At 40.9% G+C, this 21,363-nt stretch overlaps 1 protein-coding gene across 2 annotated transcripts in view; it reads left to right on the top strand.

Moving 5' to 3' along the window:
• Positions 1-21,363, top strand: part of f2 (coagulation factor II (thrombin)) — a 55,924-nt gene that overhangs the window by 9,076 nt on the left and 25,485 nt on the right. Inside the window, exons 2-9 of one of the 2 annotated variants that reach the window (XM_034179561.1) lie at positions 1,793-1,873; positions 3,604-3,683; positions 3,803-3,827; positions 4,422-4,487; positions 4,566-4,674; positions 6,136-6,272; positions 17,461-17,754; positions 19,219-19,329. In XM_034179561.1, the coding sequence (XP_034035452.1) occupies positions 1,793-1,873; positions 3,604-3,683; positions 3,803-3,827; positions 4,422-4,487; positions 4,566-4,674; positions 6,136-6,272; positions 17,461-17,754; positions 19,219-19,329 (903 nt within the window). The remainder of the gene's footprint in view (positions 1-1,792; positions 1,874-3,603; positions 3,684-3,802; positions 3,828-4,421; positions 4,488-4,565; positions 4,675-6,135; positions 6,273-17,460; positions 17,755-19,218; positions 19,330-21,363) is intronic. The other variant, XM_034179553.1, reaches the window with a different exon arrangement.

The raw sequence follows: 21,363 nt of genomic DNA, 5'->3' as shown, positions 1-21,363 counted from the left end.
CTAGTAGTAAAGAGTTAGTAGTAGATGTTTGGATGCAAGCACTAAAGAGTAGTAGTAGATGTTAGAGTACAAGTAGTAAAGAGTAGTAGTAGATGTTAGAGTACTAGTAGTAAAGAGTTAGTAGTAGATGTTTGGATACAAGCACTAAAGAGTAGTAGTAGATGTTAGAGTACTAGTAGTAAAGAGTTAGTAGTAGATGTTTGGATACAAGCACTAAAGAGTAGTAGTAGATGTTAGAGTACTAGTAGTAAAGAGTTAGTAGTAGATGTTTGGATGCAAGCACTAAAGAGTAGTAGTAGATGTTAGAGTACAAGTAGTAAAGAGTTAGTAGTAGATGTTTGGATGCAAGCACTAAAGAGTAGTAGTAGATGTTAGTGTACTTGTAGTAAAGAGTTAGTAGTAGATGTTTGGATACAAGCACTAAAGAGTAGCAGTAGATGTTAGAGTACGAGTAGTAAAGAGTTAGTAGTAGATGTTTGGATGCAAGCACTAAAGAGTAGTAGTAGATGTTAGTGTACTTGTAGTAAAGAGTTAGTAGTAGATGTTAGAGTACTAGTAGTAAAGAGTTAGTAGTAGATGCTTGGATACAAGCACTAAAGAGTAGTAGTAGATGTTAGAGTACGAGTAGTAAAGAGTAGTAGTAGATGTTAGAGTACGAGTAGTAAAGAGTTAGTAGTAGATGTTAGAGTACGAGTAGTAAAGTGTTAGTAGTAGATGTTTGGATGCAAGCACTAAAGAGTAGTAGTAGATGTTAGTGTACTTGTAGTAAAGAGTTAGTAGTAGATGTTAGAGTACTAGTAGTAAAGAGTTAGTAGTAGATGTTAGAGTATGAGTAGTAAAGAGTAGTAGTAGATGTTAGAGTACTAGTAGTAAAGAGTTAGTAGTAGATGTTTGGATGCAAGCACTAAAGAGTAGTAGTAGATGTTAGAGTACGAGTAGTAAAGAGTAGTAGTAGATGTTAGAGTACTAGTAGTAAAGAGTTAGTAGTAGATGTTTGGATGCAAGCACTAAAGAGTAGTAGTAGATGTTAGAGTACGAGTAGTAAAGAGTAGTAGTAGATGTTAGAGTACTAGTAGTAAAGAGTAGTAGTAGATGTTTGGATACAAGCACTAAAGAGTAGTAGTAGATGTTAGAGTACGAGTAGTAAAGAGTAGTAATAGATGTTGGGGTACGAGTAGTACAGGGTTAGTAGTAGATGTTAGGGTATGACGAGTACTAATACTAGTTGTCATACTGTAAGGACAAAGGAACTAACAAGGTCGCTCCATTCAACCATTTTTGATACCATAAGTAGTAAGTATTTTTTTATTTGATAAAAGAGTTTTGTTCAAAGTTGGACTTCAGTCATGTTTGTTTTTGATTTTGTTGACTTTGATCTGAATCAGAGGATCTGGATCACTGCTGTAAGAGTTTCAGAACGAGTTGTACAAGTGTTTGTCTAAAGTTGTAATTACAAGAATTAAAAAATGGATGGAGATAAGTAAATCTTCTGTTACTAATAGAAAAATATTTTTCTTGTTATTCTCAAACTTGATCCTTTTTCTCATAAAATGACAAATAAATTAACTGTGAATGTGTGTGTGTGTGTGTGTTTCAGCACTGTCACAGGAATAAAATAGTTCTACAGTATTACATAAATAAATACCCTCACTGGTTCAGCAGTACTTTAATACTTGTAATAATAATAATAATAATAATCATAATGATCATAACAACCTTGAACAAAGACGGAGCTTTTGAGAAGTGGTTTGCATGCAGATAGTTGTGATAACTTTATTTTCTTCCTGTGTAGTGTTCATGGACGGCCAGTCTGCCTCACAGGTTTTGGTGCGAAATCGACGAGCCAATCAGATCTTTGAAGAGATGAAACCTGGTAAGATTCTGCTGGAACAATGAGGTCCTTCAGATTTTGTCCTTTATCAACGTCAACCAAGTCCTCTTTGGATCTGAATTTTTTGTGTTTATACTGAAGGTTTATTTCAGTTTTCTTCTTCTTCTTTCGGCTGCTCCCATTAGGGGGCGCCACAGCAGATCAGTTGTTTCCGTCTCACCCTGTCCAGTGTCCTCTGTGTCTTCCTCTGTCTCACCAACCACCTGCATGTCCTCCCTCAGCACATCCATGAACCTCCTCTTTGGTCTCCCTCTTCTCCTCCTGCCTGGTGGCTCCATCCTCAGCATCCTTTTCCCTATATACCCTGGGTCCCTCCTCTGCACATGTCCAAACCATCTCAGTCTGTCCTCTCTGACTTTGTCTCCAAACTGTCCCACCTGAGCTGCCCCACTGATATGTTCATTCTTAATCCTGTCTCTATTCTCGCCACTCACAAAGAGAATCTCAACATCTTCAGCTCTGCCTCCTGTCTTTTTGTTAGAGCCACCGTCTCTAAGCCGTACAACATAGCTGGTCTCACTACTGTCTTGTAAACTTTCTCCTTCACTCTTGCTGATATTCTTCGGTCACAAATCCCTTCTGCCACCTTTCTCCACCCACTCGACCCTGCCTGCACTCTCTTCTTCACCTCTCTACCTGACTGATTTTTATTTAATTAAATTAAATGTATTTATTTATTTATTTGGAGTGGGACATCATTGTCATGTTCTATTATTTTTCCATAATTTTTATTTCTACATTCATCTGCTACATATTTTGTGTCACAAACAGGAACTTGAGAAGCAGGATTTTGAAATGCAAACAAACAAACAAACAAACAAACAAACTCAATTTCTAGCATTTTTTTGCAGCGCTTAGCGCCACTATTTCATGTGATGGATTTTGAGTAAAACATCATCAGCATATAAACGCAGTATGTTTTTTTTTTCTCTTCTGAACATACTTCATTAATTTGGGGGTCTTTAATATAAATAATAATAATAACAGATTCAGAGGAAAACACAACTGTGCCCTCATCTATATACTAAGAGACAACTCATATGTGTGTGCGTGTGTGTATATGTCCCTCTCCTGTCCAAACGGCACCTCTGAACTGAGTCAAACGTGGCACACATACACTTTGACATATGGGAAGTGACATGAGCAATTGATGTTTGTGAACATAAGCATCTGTGTAAAAGGAGTTTTCCACCATTTATCTCAGCATGGATGCTTATAAAAAGGCACATTTGAAAAAGACACTATGCGTCCTTGGCTCACCTACTTTGCTGCATATATAGTCCACAGATCTGTATGCAGATTTTAAAAATATTTTGATATCAGCACCTCCAAATAGAAAAAAAAAGAAAAAGAAAAAAGTGAAATTGCACTGTTTCACCATGAACATGACGCTGAAATAACACCAATCTTCTGACACAGTCAGGGATTCCAACACAGCAGGAACGTTTTGTGTTGGGAACTGTGCCTTAATTAGTATTGTGTTGATGACTGTGGCAGGTGGCTCATTCCTGAAGTATGACATCACAAAGGAACAAAAGAAAAAGCCACGCCCAGTGTGTGTCACAGTCATGTGGAGATGAGGACATCGCAAATCTGTTTGGTTCAGTCACACGGAGTACAGCTGTGTACTGTGTGTATCTCTGTGTACTGTGTGTATCTCTGTGTACTGTGTGCATTTCTATGTACTGTGTGCATTTCTGTGTACTCTCCAGGTAACCTGGAAAGAGAGTGTATTGAAGAGATATGCGATTATGAAGAAGCCCGTGAGGTCTTCGAGCAGACGACACAAACTGTAGGACTTCATCCAGATTTGATCCATCACCTCACAAACAGAAAAACTACAAATACTCAAAGTACCAACAGTACTGCAGCTGTAAATTCAAAGACTAACCAGAAAATTCTTCTTTTCAGGAAATGTTTTGGAAAAAATTTGTGGGTGAGTTATTGCAAACACGAAATTAATCAAACACTGAGTTTAGATTTTACCCCGCAAAAATATTTAAGCACCAAATATCCCAAATCTTAAACATATAAATGGTAAATGGACTGCATTTATATCGCGCTTTTCCATCTGCATCAGACGCTCAAAGCGCTTTACAATAATGCCTCACATTCACCCCGATGTCAGGGTGCTGCCATACAAGTCGCCCACTACACACCGGGAGCAAATAGGGGATTAAGAACCTTACCCAAGGGCCATAGTGATTTTCCGGTCAGGCTGGGATTTGAACCGAGGATCCTTCGGTCTCAAGCCCAACGCTTTAACCACGAGACCATCACCTCCTCTGAAAATATGAAAACGTTTCCTTAATGTTAAATGCATTTGTGAAACGACGGTGTTGTAAAATATGTTTCCAGTAATTAATGCCGCTTAAGACGAGTCAAAGTTTGGATCTAAAAAGTTCATTCTGCTTTGAGCTGACTTGCTTTTCCTGACGGACGGCTTCATTTTGATTTGTGGAGTTTCATCATGTGATGCAAATGGGACCAAAGTCCAGAAAAGCTCATGTCTGTTTGTCTGTTTCTTCAGACTGCAAAGGAACAAACACAGAACGGACACATTCCAGCATCAGTGTGATCAGAGACTGTGTAGAAGGTAACCAAGTCCACATCTGGACACAAACACTGATACCGTCAACTTAACAATGACAACTATCATCAACTGTGTTTTCAGGTCAGTGTATCAGCGGTAAGGGACTCACCTATGAAGGAAATATCAACATTACACAGTCCGGAAGACAATGTCAGTACTGGGGGTCCAACTTCCCTCATCCCATTATAAGGTAAACAACTAAACCAACAACATGACTCACAAACCAACCAATGAACCAACAAACAGCTCCCAAACCAAAGCAACCAATGAATGAACCAAATGAACTAACTAATGCACCAACAACAAACCAAACCAAAGCAACCAACTAATGAACCAACAACACAGCTCCCAAACCAAAGCAACCAACTAATGCACCAACAACACAGCTCCCAAACCAAAGCAACCAACTAATGCACCAACAACACAGCTCCAAAAACCAAATGAACTAACTAATGCACCAACAACACAGCTCCCAAAACAAAGCAACCAACTAATGCACCAACAACACAGCTCCCAAACCAAAGCAACCAACTAATGCACCAACAACACAGCTCCAAAAACCAAATGAACTAACTAATGCACCAACAACACAGCTCCCAAAACAAAGCAACCAACTAATGCACCAACAACACAGCTCCCAAACCAAAGCAACCAACTAATGCACCAACAACACAGCTCCAAAAACCAAATGAACTAACTAATGCACCAACAACACAGCTCCCAAAACAAAGCAACCAACTAATGCACCAACAACACAGCTCCAAAAACCAAATGAACTAACTAATGCACCAACAACACAGCTCCCAAAACAAAGCAACCAACTAATGCACCAACAACACAGCTCCAAAAACCAAATAAACTAACTAATGCACCAACAACACAGCTCCCAAAACAAAGCAACCAACTAATGCACCAACAACACAGCTCCAAAAACCAAATGAACTAACTAATGCACCAACAACACAGCTCCCAAAACAAAGCAACCAACTAATGCACCAACAACACAGCTCCAAAAACCAAATGAACTAACTAATGCACCAACAACACAGCTCCCAAACCAAAGCAACCAACTAATGCACCAACAACACAGCTCCAAAAACCAAATGAACTAACTAATGCACCAACAACACAGCTCCCAAAACAAAGCAACCAACTAATGCACCAACAACACAGCTCCAAAAAACAAATGAACTAACTAATGCACCAACAACACAGCTCCCAAACCAAAGCAACCAACTAATGCACCAACAACACAGCTCCCAAAACAAAGCAACCAACTAATGCACCAACACAGCTCCCAAAACAAAGCAACCAACTAATGCACCAACACAGCTCCCAAACCAAAGTGACCAACTAATGAATCAACAAAACAGCTCCCAAACCAAAGAAAGGACACACAAACAATGAAAACATAAAACAATTCGGAAAGCACAGAATGTTCAACAACAGGATGAAAAACTCTTACACAAAATTAAATGTGACACAAACATAAATCAAACAGCAAGAACTGTTTCCAACCAAAGTATCACATCCAGTAACAAAGAAAAGAAAAGAAGCAACTCAAAAATTGTGGAAGAAAACATTCAGGGCTTCATCTTTTCTAATCCTGTGCTCATAGCTTCCTTGAATCTTGATTGTTTCCTGTCTGCAGGGAGTATAATGCATCGGAACCTGGCAGTAAGCTGATCGAGAACTTCTGCCGGAACCCCAATAACAGTGTAGATGGACCCTGGTGCTTCACCCGAGACCCAACTGTGCCGAAAGAGACCTGCAGAGTACCCATATGTGGCAAGTATCTGCTGGTACTACAAACAGTATTCCAACAACTACCAAAGAATGTGCAACATGCAAGATGTCAAAAAAACAAAAAACAAACAAACAAACAAAAAAAAACCCAACAAAACTGGACACTGGATCTGACCACAACACCAATACATTCTGGGCCACATCTTCAAAACATGATGGGACCAGGAACTAGTTCAATCTAATTTTTTGTATAATGGCAAATCACAACACAGACCATCTCAAGGTGCTTCACAATAGCATTCAAAAAGAGTGGACCCAACTGCCAGAAAGTGTGGTTGAGTAACCATCCATTCTGGCAACCACAATCACATAAAACAACAGAAAGCAACATGAATACAAGAGATCTGATTACAACTAACAGCAATGAAGTAATCACTAATGAAGTAACAATAAAATTAATTAAATATAATTAAAACACGCAGTGAAAGTACAAATCAAAACCACAAAATCAGAGTCAATCATAAGAAACAGAAAACAGAGAAGTCTTCAGTCTTCACTTATTCATGGACAACCACCTGTAAGTTGCTCTCCTTTTACAGCACAAGATTTCTTGGATTACTTTGAGAAGAAAACAGAGGATATTAGGTTAGATATATCCCAGCATGCCTTAACCCAGCCACTACACCCTGCTATTGAGATGGGTGCCATTACTGAGGTATTACCTAGATTTACAGAATTTGATAGTATCTCACTACACGTCCTGACGAAATTCGTAATGTCTACAAAACCACAACCTGCTTATTTCAATCAATCAATCAATTTTATTTATATAGCGCCAAATCACAACAAACAGTTGCCCCAAGGCGCTTTATATTGTAAGGCAAGGCCATACAATAATTACAGAAAAACCCCAACGGTCAAAACGACCCCCTGTGAGCAAGCACTTGGCGCCAGTGGGAAGGAAAAACTCCCTTTTAACAGGAAGAAACCTCCAGCAGAACCAGGCTCAGGCAAGGGCAGTCTTCTGCTGGGACTGGTTGGGGCTGAGTGAGAGAACCAGGAAAAAGACATGCTGTGGAGGGGAGCAGAGATCAATCACTAATGATTAAATGCAGAGTGGTGCATACAGAGCAAAAAGAGAAAGAAACACTCAGTGCATCATGGGAACCCCCCAGCAGTCTAAGTCTATAGCAGCATAACTAAGGGATGGTTCAGGGTCACCTGACCCAGCCCTAACTATAAGCTTTAGCAAAAAGGAAAGTTTTAAGCCTAATCTTAAAAGTAGAGAGGGTGTCTGTCTCCCTGATCTGAATTGGGAGCTGGTTCCACAGGAGAGGAGCCTGAAAGCTGAAGGCTCTGCCTCCCATTCTACTCTTACAAACCCTAGGAACTACAAGTAAGCCTGCAGTCTGAGAGCGAAGCACTCTATTGGGGTGATATGGTACTATGAGGTCCCTAAGATAAGATGGGACCTGATTATTCAAAACCTTATAAGTAAGAAGAAGAATTTTAAATTCTATTCTAGAATTAACAGGAAGCCAATGAAGAGAGGCCAATATGGGTGAGATATGCGCTCTCCTTCTAGTCCCCGTCAGTACTCTAGCTGCAGCATTTTGAATTAACTGAAGGCTTTTCAGGGAACTTTTAGGACAACCTGATAATAATGAATTACAATAGTCCAGCCTAGAGGAAATAAATGCATGAATTAGTTTTTCAGCATCACTCTGAGACAAGACCTTTCTAATTTTAGAGATATTGCGTAAATGCAAAAAAGCAGTCCTACATATTTGTTTAATATGCGCTTTGAATGACATATCCTGATCAAAAATGACTCCAAGATTTCTCACAGTATTACTAGAGGTCAGGGAAATGCCATCCAGAGTAAGGATCTGGTTAGACACCATGTTTCTAAGATTTGTGGGGCCAAGTACAATAACTTCAGTTTTATCTGAGTCTAAAAGCAGGAAATTAGAGGTCATCCATGTCTTTATGTCTGTAAGACAATCCTGCAGTTTAGCTAATTGGTGTGTGTCCTCTGGCTTCATGGATAGATAAAGCTGGGTATCATCTGCGTAACAATGAAAATTTAAGCAATACCATCTAATAATACTGCCTAAGGGAAGCATGTATAAAGTGAATAAAATTGGTCCTAGCACAGAACCTTGTGGAACTCCATAATTAACTTTAGTCTGTGAAGAAGATTCCCCATTTACATGAACAAATTGTAATCTATTAGATAAATATGATTCAAACCACCGCAGCGCAGTGCCTTTAATACCTATGGCATGCTCTAATCTCTGTAATAAAATTTTATGGTCAACAGTATCAAAAGCAGCACTGAGGTCTAACAGAACAAGCACAGAGATGAGTCCACTGTCTGAGGCCATAAGAAGATCATTTGTAACCTTCACTAATGCTGTTTCTGTACTATGATGAATTCTAAAACCTGACTGAAACTCTTCAAATAGACCATTCCTCTGCAGATGATCAGTTAGCTGTTTTACAACTACCCTTTCAAGAATTTTTGAGAGAAAAGGAAGGTTGGAGATTGGTCTATAATTAGCTAAGATAGCTGGGTCAAGTGATGGCTTTTTAAGTAGTGGTTTAATTACTGCCACCTTAAAAGCCTGTGGTACATAGCCAACTAACAAAGATAGATTGATCATATTTATGATCGAAGCATTAAATAATGGTAGGGCTTCCTTGAGCAGCCTGGTAGGAATGGCGTCTAATAAACATGTTGATGGTTTGGATGAAGTAACTAATGAAAATAACTCAGACGGAACAGACGGTATAGGATTATTTGATCCTATACCAACAAAACTGTTGGCACTGCAGTCTGCTTTTAGAAAATATCATTCCACAGAGACGGCTCTCACTAAAGTGGTGAATGATCTTCTGCTTACAATGGATTCGGACACTACTACGGTTCTGCTGCTGTTAGATCTCAGTGTTGTGTTTGATACAGTGGATCATCATATTCTACTTGATAGGCTGGAAAATCATTTTGGGATTACTGGGAGTGCCCTTGCATGGCTGATGTCATACTTGACCAGTCGTTCTCACTGTGTTTTGTACAGTAACACTACCTCTAACCTTAGTGACATGAAATTTGGGGTTCCACAGGATTCCATCCTAGACCCCCACTTTTCTCCCTTTATATAGCACCCCTTGGGCACATATTGTGGTGTTTTGGGATTACCTTTCATTGCTATGCTGATGATACTCAGTTGTACATGCCAATAACTGCTGGTAATCTCATCCACATAAAATTAGAAGATTGTCTTGCAATAGTGAGAAGCTGGATGTCTAGAAACGTCCTACTTTTAAACTCTGATAAGACTGAAATTATGGTTCTTGGTCCAGTGAGACATCGGCATCAATTTGACCAGTTAACGCTTAGCCTAGGCTCGTGTGTCATACATCCCAGTGACAAAGTGAGGAACCTTGGGATAATTTTTGATCCTACATTGTCCTTTGACCTCCACATTAGAAATATTATGAGGACTGCTTTCTTCCACCTGAGAAATATAGTGAAGATTTGTCCCATCCTGTCTATGGCTGATGCTGAGACCCTGATTCATGCCTTTGTCTCTTCTAGATTGGACTACTGCAATGTTCTATTTTCTGGTTTACCACAGTCCAGCATTAGGGGTCTCCAATTGGTTCAAAATGCTGCTGCCAGACTTTTGACATGAAGCAGAAAGTTTGACCACATTACACCCATTTTGGCATCTCTTCACTGGCTTCCTGTCCCAGTGAGATCAGATTTTAAGGTTCTGCTGGCACTTCTGTACTTAGATGACCTACTTAAACCCTACGTACCGGCCCGGGCTCTGTGTTCTCAGGGTGCAGGGCTACTTTGTGTCCCTAGGGTGAATAAGAAGTCTGCGGGTCACAGAGCTTTCTCTTATCGTGCCCCTGTTCTGTGGAATGATCTCCCTGCATAAATAAAACAGTCAGATTCTGTGGAGACTTTCAAGTCCAGACTTAAGACGCACTTATTTTCCCTTTCATATGTCTAGCATACTGGCATAGTATGTTACTATGCTTTACTGTTTTAATTCATTTTACGAGGAAACAGAGCGGGCCGCGGCCTCAACTTTAGGGCTAGTGGCCGGCGATCACCTTAGTATTTCTCTGTTTTTCTTGTTGTTTAATGCTGATAAATTATACTGTATTTCTTGTCTTTCTGATGTCTGATTCTGTTTTTTCTCTCTGAGGTGCAGCTCCATCCAGAGATGGGTGTGGTGTCTGTTTCTGTAACCCTCCTGTCCTGTGCACCAGAAAAATTTCCTGTATATTCATTTTGTAAATTGTTTTGTAATTTGTGTTTGTATCATGGCCTAAGCAGAGGGTCACCCCTTTGAGTCTGGTCTGCTTGAGGTTTCTTCCTCAGAGGGAGTTTTTCTTTACTACTGTCACCTGTGTTCTTGCTCTGGGGGTTACTAAGGTTAGACTTTACTTGTGGGAAGCACCTTGAGGCAACTTTGTTGTGATTTGGCACTATATAAATGAAAATGAATTGAATTTGAAACTGGGACCAGCTGACTTCTTCTTCACCTTCTTCACACAACAAACTGAGATCCAGAGAATGTAAAGCACGACCAGGTACATATTGTTAATTCTACCCTGTTCTTATTGTAATCCTGTCCCTTACAAAGTACAAAGTCAAACTATTCCTCAGTTTGGATTTATTCAAAGTCACTATGAAAAACAGTTCTGGGTCCCCAGAACACACCTTGTGAGAGACGCTGAACAAAGCCAACAAGTGTTTTTTTAGGAAAGACAATGTAGGCGGTACAATGGGTGGGTTTTATTCCCGCAACACCTAACCTTATTGGCTCATGTAGACAGAGTGGAAACCCCGCCCCTCGTCTTCAGTACACAGTTGTTCAGTACCTGGTGGAGCCTAACCCCATTGTTTCTGATCAGATAAAAACAGTTCAGACCAGCTGACATGTATACTCAAACAGATGACTGCACGGGCCGAGGCGGAGGATTAGCAGCAATCTTCCATTCCAGCTTATTAATTAATCAAAAACCCAGACAGAGCTTTAATTCATTTGAAAGCTTGACTCTTAGTCTTGTCCATCCAAATTGGAAGTCCCAAAAACCAGTTTTATTTGTTATTATCTATCGTCCACCTGGTCGTTACTGTGAGTTTCTCTGTGAATTTTCGGACCTTTTGTCTGACTTAGTGCTTAGCTCAGATAAGATAATTATAGTGGGCGATTTTAACATCCACACAGATGCTGAGAATGACAGCCTCAACACTGCATTTAATCTATTATTAGACTCAATTGGCTTTGCTCAAAATGTAAATGAGTCCACCCACCACTTTAATCATATCTTAGATCTTGTTCTGACTTATGGTATGGAAATAGAAGATTTAACAGTATTCCCTGAAAACTCCCTTCTGTCTGATCATTTCTTAATAACATTTACATTTACTCTGATGGACTACCCAGCAGTGGGGAATAAGTTTCATTACACTAGAAGTCTTTCAGAAAGCGCTGTAACTAGGTTTAAGGATATGATTCCTTCTTTATGTTCTCTAATGCCATATACCAACACAGTGCAGAGTAGCTACCTAAACTCTGTAAGTGAGATAGAGTATCTCATCAGTAGTTTTACATCCTCATTGAAGACAACTTTGGATGCTGTAGCTCCTCTGAAAAAGAGAGCTTTAAATCAGAAGTGCCTGACTCCGTGGTATAACTCACAAACTCGTAGCTTAAAGCAGATAACCCGTAAGTTGGAGAGGAAATGGCGTCTCACTAATTTAGAAGATCTTCACTTAGTCTGGAAAAAGACTCTGTTGCTCTATAAAAAAGCCCTCCGTAAAGCTAGGACATCTTACTACTCATCACTAATTGAAGAAAATAAGAACAACCCCAGGTTTCTTTTCAGCACTGTAAACCATCAACATGTCTATGAGACCCCATTCCTACCAGGCTGCTCAAGGAAGCCCTACCATTATTTAATGCTTCAATCTTAAATATGATCAATCTATCTTTGTTAGTTGGCTATGTATCACAGGCTTTTAAGGTGGCAGTAATTAAACCATTACTTAAAAAGCCATCACTTGACCCAGCTATCTTAGCTAATTATAGACCAATCTCCAACCTTCCTTTTCTCTCAAAAATTCTTGAAAGGGTAGTTGTAAAACAGCTAACTGATCATCTGCAGAGGAATGGTCTATTTGAAGAGTTTCAGTCAGGTTTTAGAATTCATCATAGTACAGAAACAGCATTAGTGAAGGTTACAAATGATCTTCTTATGGCCTCAGACAGTGGACTCATCTCTGTGCTTGTTCTGTTAGACCTCAGTGCTGCTTTTGATACTGTTGACCATAAAATTTTATTACAGAGATTAGAGCATGCCATAGGTATTAAAGGCACTGCGCTGCGGTGGTTTGAATCATATTTGTCTAATAGATTACAATTTGTTCATGTAAATGGGGAATCTTCTTCACAGACTAAAGTTAATTATGGAGTTCCACAAGGTTCTGTGCTAGGACCAATTTTATTCACTTTATACATGCTTCCCTTAGCCAGTATTATTAGACGGTATTGCTTAAATTTTCATTGTTACACAGATGATACCCAGCTTTATCTATCCATGAATCCAGAGGACACACACCAATTAGCTAAACTGCAGGATTGTCTTACAGACATAAAGACATGGATGACTTCTAATTTCCTGCTTTTAAACTCAGATAAAACTGAAGTTATTGTACTTGGCCCCACAAATCTTAGAAACATGGTGTCTAACCAGATCCTTACTCTGGATGGCCTTACCCTGACCTCTAGTAATACTGTGAGAAATCTTGGAGTCATTTTTGATCAGGATATGTCATTCAAAGCGCATATTAAACAAATATGTAGGACTGCTTTTTTGCATTTACGCAATATCTCTAAAATCAGAAAGGTCTTGTCTCAGAGTGATGCTGAAAAACTAATTCATGCATTTATTTCCTCTAGGCTGGACTATTGTAATTCATTATTATCAGGTTGTCCTAAAAGTTCCCTAAAAAGCCTTCAGTTAATTCAAAATGCTGCAGCTAGAGTGCTGACGGGGACTAGAAGGAGAGAGCATATCTCACCCATATTGGCCTCTCTTCATTGGCTTCCTGTTAATTCTAGAACAGAATTTAAAATTCTTCTTCTTACTTATAAGGTTTTGAATAATCAGGTCCCATCTTATCTTAGGGACCTCATAGTACCATATCACCCCAATAGAGCGCTTCGCTCTCAGACTGCAGGCTTACTTGTAGTTCCTAGGGTTTGTAAGAGTAGAATGGGAGGCAGAGCCTTCAGCTTTCAGGCTCCTCTCCTGTGGAACCAGCTCCCAATTCAGATCAGGGAGACAGACACCCTCTCTACTTTTAATATTAGGCTTAAAACTTTCCTTTTTGAAAAAGCTTATAGTTAGTGTTATGTGTCGGACGCAGCTCGGAGAACCGACCAGCGTTTGAAGGACCCAGTATGAAATAAGCAGAGCACGGTACAAAGGCTAACTGAATTTAATACATAACAGTGATAATAATAATAATAATAAAAGGTGCGGTCTGGCGTGGTGCGCTCCCAGCAGCGCTAATGGTCCGGAGCCAGAAGCTGTTTCGGACCCAAGGACCCCGCCGACACCCCCCAGGTGGCCGCAACAACCGAGTCTGTGAAAGAAGGAACCATTATGTGAGTCCACACTCTACACACAGAACACTTAAAGGTGTACAAACAGCAAACACTTCCTGGCTTGATTACTGATCAGCTTCCAACCTGCAGGCATGGAACATCTCGTTCACAAATCACCACAGCAGTGGAAGCTGATACATGACTAACATACAGCTCAATACAATAAGGTGTGAGGGACACCACATTTACTGACTGTATAACTGTTAGTCACAAAATCCAACGTACCTCAGGAAGTGTGCTGACGAGCGTGAGACCTCACCCTCTCCTCTTTCACAGACCGTGCATCAAACCTGGACGTTTCTCAGCGTCCGCTGCTGATGAGATGGCTCCCAAGACGACGATCTCACCCGTCTGGTCACAAGGTCGAGTCTCTGGCAAATGCACACTGTGCACTTCAGTCTTAAATGCCAACATACTCCAATCCCTCCAGATGCACCTCAGCTGTGAGTCCTGACGAGTCGCAGGTGATCAGGGTGAAGTCCTAACAGCCTCAGCAACACAGCCACTCAGTCCCAAATGCATGCCACCTGGGAGGAAACACAAAAGGCAAACAAACCAGCAGCCAGGCCCCCCCAGCCATACAACAGTTAGGGCTGGATCAGGTGACCCTGAACCATCCCTTAGTTATGCTGCTATAGACGTAGACTGCTGGGGGGTTCCCATGATGCACTGTTTCTTTCTCTTTTTGCTCTGTATGCACCACTCTGCATTTAATCATTAGTGATCGATCTCTGCTCCCCTCCACAGCATGTCTTTTTCCTGGTTCTCTCCCTCAGCCCCAACCAGTCCCAGCAGAAGACTGCCCCTCCCTGAGCCTGGTTCTGCTGGAGGTTTCTTCCTGTTAAAAGGGAGTTTTTCCTTCCCACTGTCGCCAAGTGCTTGCTCACAGGGGGTCGTTTTGACCGTTGGGGTTTTTCCGTAATTATTGTATGGCCTTGCCTTACAATATAAAGCGCCCTAGGGCAACTGTTTGTTGTGATTTGGCGCTATATAAATAAAATTTATTTGATTTTGATTTGATTTGATAAATGATTTGGTAAGGGGATCAGAGGGCTTATTTATATGAATGTTAAAGTCAACAATGATCAGAATGTTATCTGCACTAGTTGACAAACTAGAGATGAATGCACCAAATTCATCTAAGAAATCAGAATATGGGTCAGGGGGCCTATAAACAGTGACAAAATAACATAGCTGAGCTCCAGTTTTATGACCCTGACAGTACTTAGCATCATGGGCATAATGGAGAGCCAGATGCTCAAAGGAATTATATTTGTGACCCCCAACAGCTAATAAAGAAAACTGAGCTTTGTAAATAAAAGCCACACCCCCGCCTTGCTTCACACCACGAGACACGTGACTAAATGTGTACGCTGGTGGACAGGCCTCATTCAGAGGAAGGAGAGTTGTGGGTCTCAGCCAGGTTTCACATAAGCCAATCATATCTAAATGATGATCCATGATTAAATCATTAATCAACAATGATTTCGAGGACAGTGATCTGATGTTCAGGAGACCCAGGGTAAGGACCTCAGTGGGGATGACAGTCTCACTGTTCGGAACCCGGCGAAGCAAGCCCAGGTTCCAAGAGCGCCACTGGCGCACATCAATCCAGTGAAGACGTGGACGGCCGGGCCGACAGTCCTCAGAGCCGACCAGCGGCACCACACAAGCTCTAACTGGATGAACAAAAATTAGTGAAGCAACAATATGGCTCCCAAACCAAAGCAAAAAACTAATGAACCAACAACACAGTTCCCAAACCAAAGCAAAAAACTAGTGAACCAACAACACACCTGGCAAACCAAAGCAACCACCGAATGAACCAACAACACAGCTCCTGGAAATAATACAAGGGCGAGCCTGTGGTGGCGATATGGTGCTCTATACTCCATGCTTGGCGGAGGAGGATGAAAAGGTCGGCTGTGTAAGTGGGTGAAACGCTTCAGCCTGCAACAGCATGCTAGACAGTCTGAGTCTGAGTCCATGCCACTAAGGGTGCAGCCATATGAACTAAAAGTGGTGGCCTCACTCAAGTGCTGTTTTTTTGCATCCACCAGTGGTCTATAAGTGCACAGAAAATCCACACCCAGAACAGCATCAGCGACTTTAGCCATAATGAAGTCCCAGCTAAATCTCTGGCCCCCTTAACACGAGTCCATATGTCAAGTGACATGTTTATGGGGCTGCTGATGGTGGCTGCAAGGGGGGGGCCCTACCTGCCAGGATGTCCAGTCTGGAAGTGGGCAGAGTGCTCCTCTGTGCAACAGTGTCTCACAGCAAATAAAAAGCCAGAGACGGTGTCTTGGATGAACAGCAGCCCGTCTGTACGGCTGACGCTCATGGCCACTACTGAGCGCCGGCCCTGGTGTTTCCCTTTCCGCTGAAAGCACAGGGTGAGCACCAATGCTTGGCTCTGGATCCAAATTTAGCATGGTAGAAACACAAGCCATGTTCAGGACACTGCTGGGGCGAAACAGGTGCTGTTGCCATGAGTGCTGCATCAACGGAGTGGTGCAGGTGTGTGAAAGCTGTGGGCTGGTGCAGTTGTGGCGGTGTGGGCAGGGATGAGTGCCATAGCAGCCATGCCATGGTGTTGACCAGCCAGAAAAAAACTTGCCTGCTTCACTTGCCAGCACACGGCAGTCCGTGATGGTGGTGTTGGCCAAAGCTGGGAAGTTGCCGCAAGAAGAGGAAATCAGGCATGGGCATTGAGAGCTGCATATTTAGTCCTTACAGGGGGATTTTGCAGAAGACTAACCAGCCTTGTCATTGTGGAACTGCTGAGGTCCACGACACAATAGTACTTCATATTGTCTGTGGTGATATCCCGCAGTGCAAACTGCACCGTTTGCGCAAACCAAGCCGAAGCCGACGACTCCCAAAATTCAGGGAGCTTCGAAGGTGCAGCGTTCGCCGTCATGATCGCCTTGGAATGTCCTTCAAAAATCTTCAAAAGAAAGACGCCGGGGTCACCAGTGTTGAAATTGCAATAGCTGAAAGAAGGAGCAACAATTTGACAACGCATCGGCATGCCACTTCATTCTTTCCTGTTCTCACACAATTCACAGACTTTTTATAACAGCTCGGTCCTGCTCATTAACCGCACAGGAGTTCTGACAGGAAAAGCACCACAGGGGGCACAGACAGCTTGTCATATGCACAGCAGGAATACATACTGCCAATCACCCGCGCAGGGTCTGAGACAGATAACAACAATATCTGAGACAGCTTGTTATGTGCATAGCAGGAATACACATTGGCAATTACCAACACAGGGGCAGAGACATGAAACATCAATATGCACGCCTTGGCGTGTTAACACCTGCAGAACAGGGGATACACTCTAACCACCACTGGCAACACTTTGGTATGTGCTTCGCACATCTGGGCGTGATACCACATATCAAACAGGAAATGCACCCGGTATGGTGAATTATGTCCATTACATGTTGAATGTCCACTACACCAGTACTAGTACTACTACAGACACACAGTAAAGTCAACCAGCACTCTTCTTCTCTGTCTCCAAGGCAAAGCCTTTGTCCCGCCCACTGTCTCCCCCAAAATCGTCAAATCCAAAGACTGTTTGTCCAGCAATGGCATTGACTACGCAGGTGACTTGAGCGTCACACTGGGAGGTCACACCTGTCTGAGTTGGCAATCGGCCCAGGCACAGGCCCTCAGCATGGACAAAGACTTCATCCCGGAGGTCACTTTGCAGGGTAACAAGTGCCGTAATCCTGATGATGACCCCGAAGGCCCCTGGTGCTACGTGTTGATTTCAGGAAACGTGACGGTCGACTACTGTGACCTAGAACTGTGTGGTGAGTGCAAAAATCAATATTAATGCAAAAACTAGTACTGCTGCAAAACTCAGTATTGCTTCTAACACAAGTACTGCTGCAAAAAACAGTATTAATGCAAAACACTAGTACTAGTGCAAAAACCAGTACTGCTACGAAAGCAGGTACTTCTGCAAAAACCAGTATTAATGAAAAGAACTAGTACTGCGACTAAAACCAATATTAATACAAAAGCCAGTACTGCTGGAAAAATCAGTATTAATACAAAGACTAGAACTGCTGGAAAAAGCCAGTATTAATGCAAAAACCAGTACTGCTACTAAAACCAGTATTAATGAAAAAAACTAGCACTGCGACTAAAACCAATGTTAATACAAAAGCCAGTACTGCTGGAAAAATCAGTATTAATACAAAGACTAGTACTGCTGGAAAAAGCCAATGTTAATACAAAAGCCAGTACTGCTGGAAAAGTCAATATTAATGCAAAAACTATTACTACTGGAAAAAAAACAGTATTACTGCAAAAAGCAGTATGAATGCAAAAACGTACCGCCACTTATACCAGTATTAATAACAAAAGCCAGTACTGCTGGAAAAATCAATATTAATGAAATAACTAGCACTGCTGGAAAAATCTGTATTACTGCAAAAAAGCAGTATTAATGCAAAAACCAGTACGACTACTAAAACCAATGTTAATACAAAAGCCAGTACTGCTGGAAAAATCAATATTAATGAAAAAACTATTACTGATGAAAAACCAGTATTACTGCAAAAAGCAGTATTAATGCAAAAACCAGTACTGCTACTAAAACCAATATTAATACAAAACACTGGAACACTGCTGGAAAAATCAGTATTACTGCAAAAATCAGCATTAATGTAAAAACCAGTACTGCTACAAAACCAGTATTAATACAAAAGCCTGTACTGCTGCAAAAAGCAGTATTAATGCAAAAACCAGTACTACTACTAAAACCAATATTAATGCAAAAGCCAGTACTGCTAGAAAAATCAGTATTACTGCACAAACTAGTACTGCTGGAAAACCAGTATTACTGCAAAAAGCAGATTTAATGCAAAAGCCAGTACTGCTACTAAAACCAATATTAATACAAAAGCCTGTACTGCTGGAAAACTCAGTATTAATGCAAAAACTAGTACTGCTGCAAAAACCAGTATTACTGCAAAAAGCAGTATTAATGCAAAAACCAGTACTGCAAATAAAACCAATATTAATGCAAAAGCCAGTACTGCTGGAAACCCAGTACTGCTGTAAATACCTATATTGGTACAAAAACCAATACCGAGGCGAGATTCCCAAATCACGCAGGAATTTAGAAACGTGTTCAATATAAAGAGCTACTGCACAGTGTATCGAGTACTACAAGGACCACTGTACTATTACTACCACTGCTGTTGGATTTCCCACCTCTCTCTCTCTCTCTCTCTCGCTCTCTCGCTCTCTCGCTCTCCGTCTTCCAGATGATGACCCACTAACAGCACCGACAGAGACCGCGGGTCAGGGACGCACGGTCCTGACAGTCACCAAGAAAAACTTTTTCAATCCTCAAACATTTGGAGCAGGCGAGGCCGGTAAGCCCCGCCTCTCATTCACTGGTTTCTTCATGTGAGGCTCATTTACCAGTTAACATGTTAACAACCTGGTTAGCCGTTTTGTGCCATGAGCCCCCTGTAGAAGAACAGAACTGGGGAAAATCACTGGTTAAAGGATCAGCAGCTGTTTTATTGAAGGTGTGAAATTATCAGTTTGAAATTTTCACAGAATAAATATTGAACGGATCCTGACTAACTGACTTTACTGGTTTACTGAATAGCAAAAAGAACAGCTGGTTTACAGGTTGGTTAACTGTATAGTTCTGAGTTGATGGAGGGCAAGTAAAGTGGTTTAGAGATGTGTTGACACACTGGAGAACTGGTTAACTGATTTACACACGTGTTTACACAGGCTAATTGGTTTATAACCTGTTTACATAATGGTTAACAGGTTTACAGACTTGTTTTAACTGGGTCACATTTACAAACTAGTTAATTGGTTTATAGACTGATTTGCTGACCTATCTGAACACTGGGAAACAGACGAGTTAACTGGTTTACAGACAGATTTTAGGACTTATCTGAACACTGGTTAACAATCTAGCTAACTGGTTTATAGACAGATTTTGTGACTTATCTGTACACTGGTTAACAGATGAGTTAACTGGTTTATAGACAATCACTAGTTGAGTGGTTTATAGACTGATTTGCTGACCTATCTGTACACTGGTTAACACACTAGGTAAATGGTTTATAGACTGATTTGCTGACCTATCTGAATACTGGTGAACACACTACTTAACTGGTTTATAGACAGATTTTTTGACATATCTGTATGCTGGTTAACACACTAGTTAAATGGTTTATGGACTGATTTGCTGACCTATCTGAATACTGGTGAACACATGACTTAACTGATTTGTACATGGATTTGCTGATCTACCTGTACACTGGTTAACACACCACTTAACTGGTTTATAGACAGACACTAGTTAACTAATTTATAAACAGATTTGCAGGCCTATCTGAACACTGGTCAACACACTAGTTAACTGGTTTATAGACTGATTTGTTGACATATCTGTATGCTGGTTAACACACTAGTTAAATGGTTTATGGACTGATTTGCTGACCTATCTGAATACTGGTGAACACACTACTTAACTGGTTTATAGACAGATTTTTTGACATATCTGTATGCTGGTTAACACACTAGTTAAATGGTTTATGGACTGATTTGCTGACCTATCTGAATACTGGTGAACACATGACTTAACTGATTTGTACATGGATTTGCTGATCTACCTGTACACTGGTTAACACACCACTTAACTGGTTTATAGACAGACACTAGTTAACTAATTTATAAACAGATTTGCAGACCTATCTGAACACTGGTCAACACACTAGTTAACTGGTTTATAGACTGATTTGCTGACCTATCTGTACATTGCTTAATACACTACTTAACTGGTTTATAGACAGACACTAGTTAACTGGTTTATAGATATATTTGCTGGCCTATCTGAACCCTGGTTAACACACTAGTTAACTGGTTTATAGACAGACACTAGTTAACTGGTTTATAGACAGATTTGCAGGCCTATCTGAACACTGGTTAACACACTAGTTAACTGGTTTATAGACTGATTTGCTGATCTACTGTATATGAACACTGGTCAACACACTACTTAACTGGTTTATAGCCAGACACTAGTTAACTGGTTTATAGACTGATTTGCTGAATTAACTGAGCACTGGTTAAAACACTAGTTAACTGGTTTATAGACAGATTTGCTGACCTATCTGAACACTGGCTAACACACTAGTTAACTGGTTTATAGACAGACACTACTTAACTGGTTTATAGACTGATTTGCTGACCTAACTGAGCACTGGTTAACACACTAGTTAACTGGTTTATAGACAGATTTGCTGACCTATCTGAACACTGGTTAACACACTAGTTAACTGCTTTATATACAGATTTGCTGGCCTATCTGAAAACTGGTTAACACACTAGTTAACTGCTTTATAGACAGACACGAGTTAACTAGTATATAGACTGATTTG

Source organism: Thalassophryne amazonica, chromosome 1 (assembly GCF_902500255.1).
Source record: "Thalassophryne amazonica chromosome 1, fThaAma1.1, whole genome shotgun sequence".
In the NCBI taxonomy this organism is placed as follows: domain Eukaryota; kingdom Metazoa; phylum Chordata; class Actinopteri; order Batrachoidiformes; family Batrachoididae; genus Thalassophryne; species Thalassophryne amazonica.
Note: the sequence above shows the minus strand (reverse complement) of the source record. Positions and strands in the feature narration are given on the sequence as shown.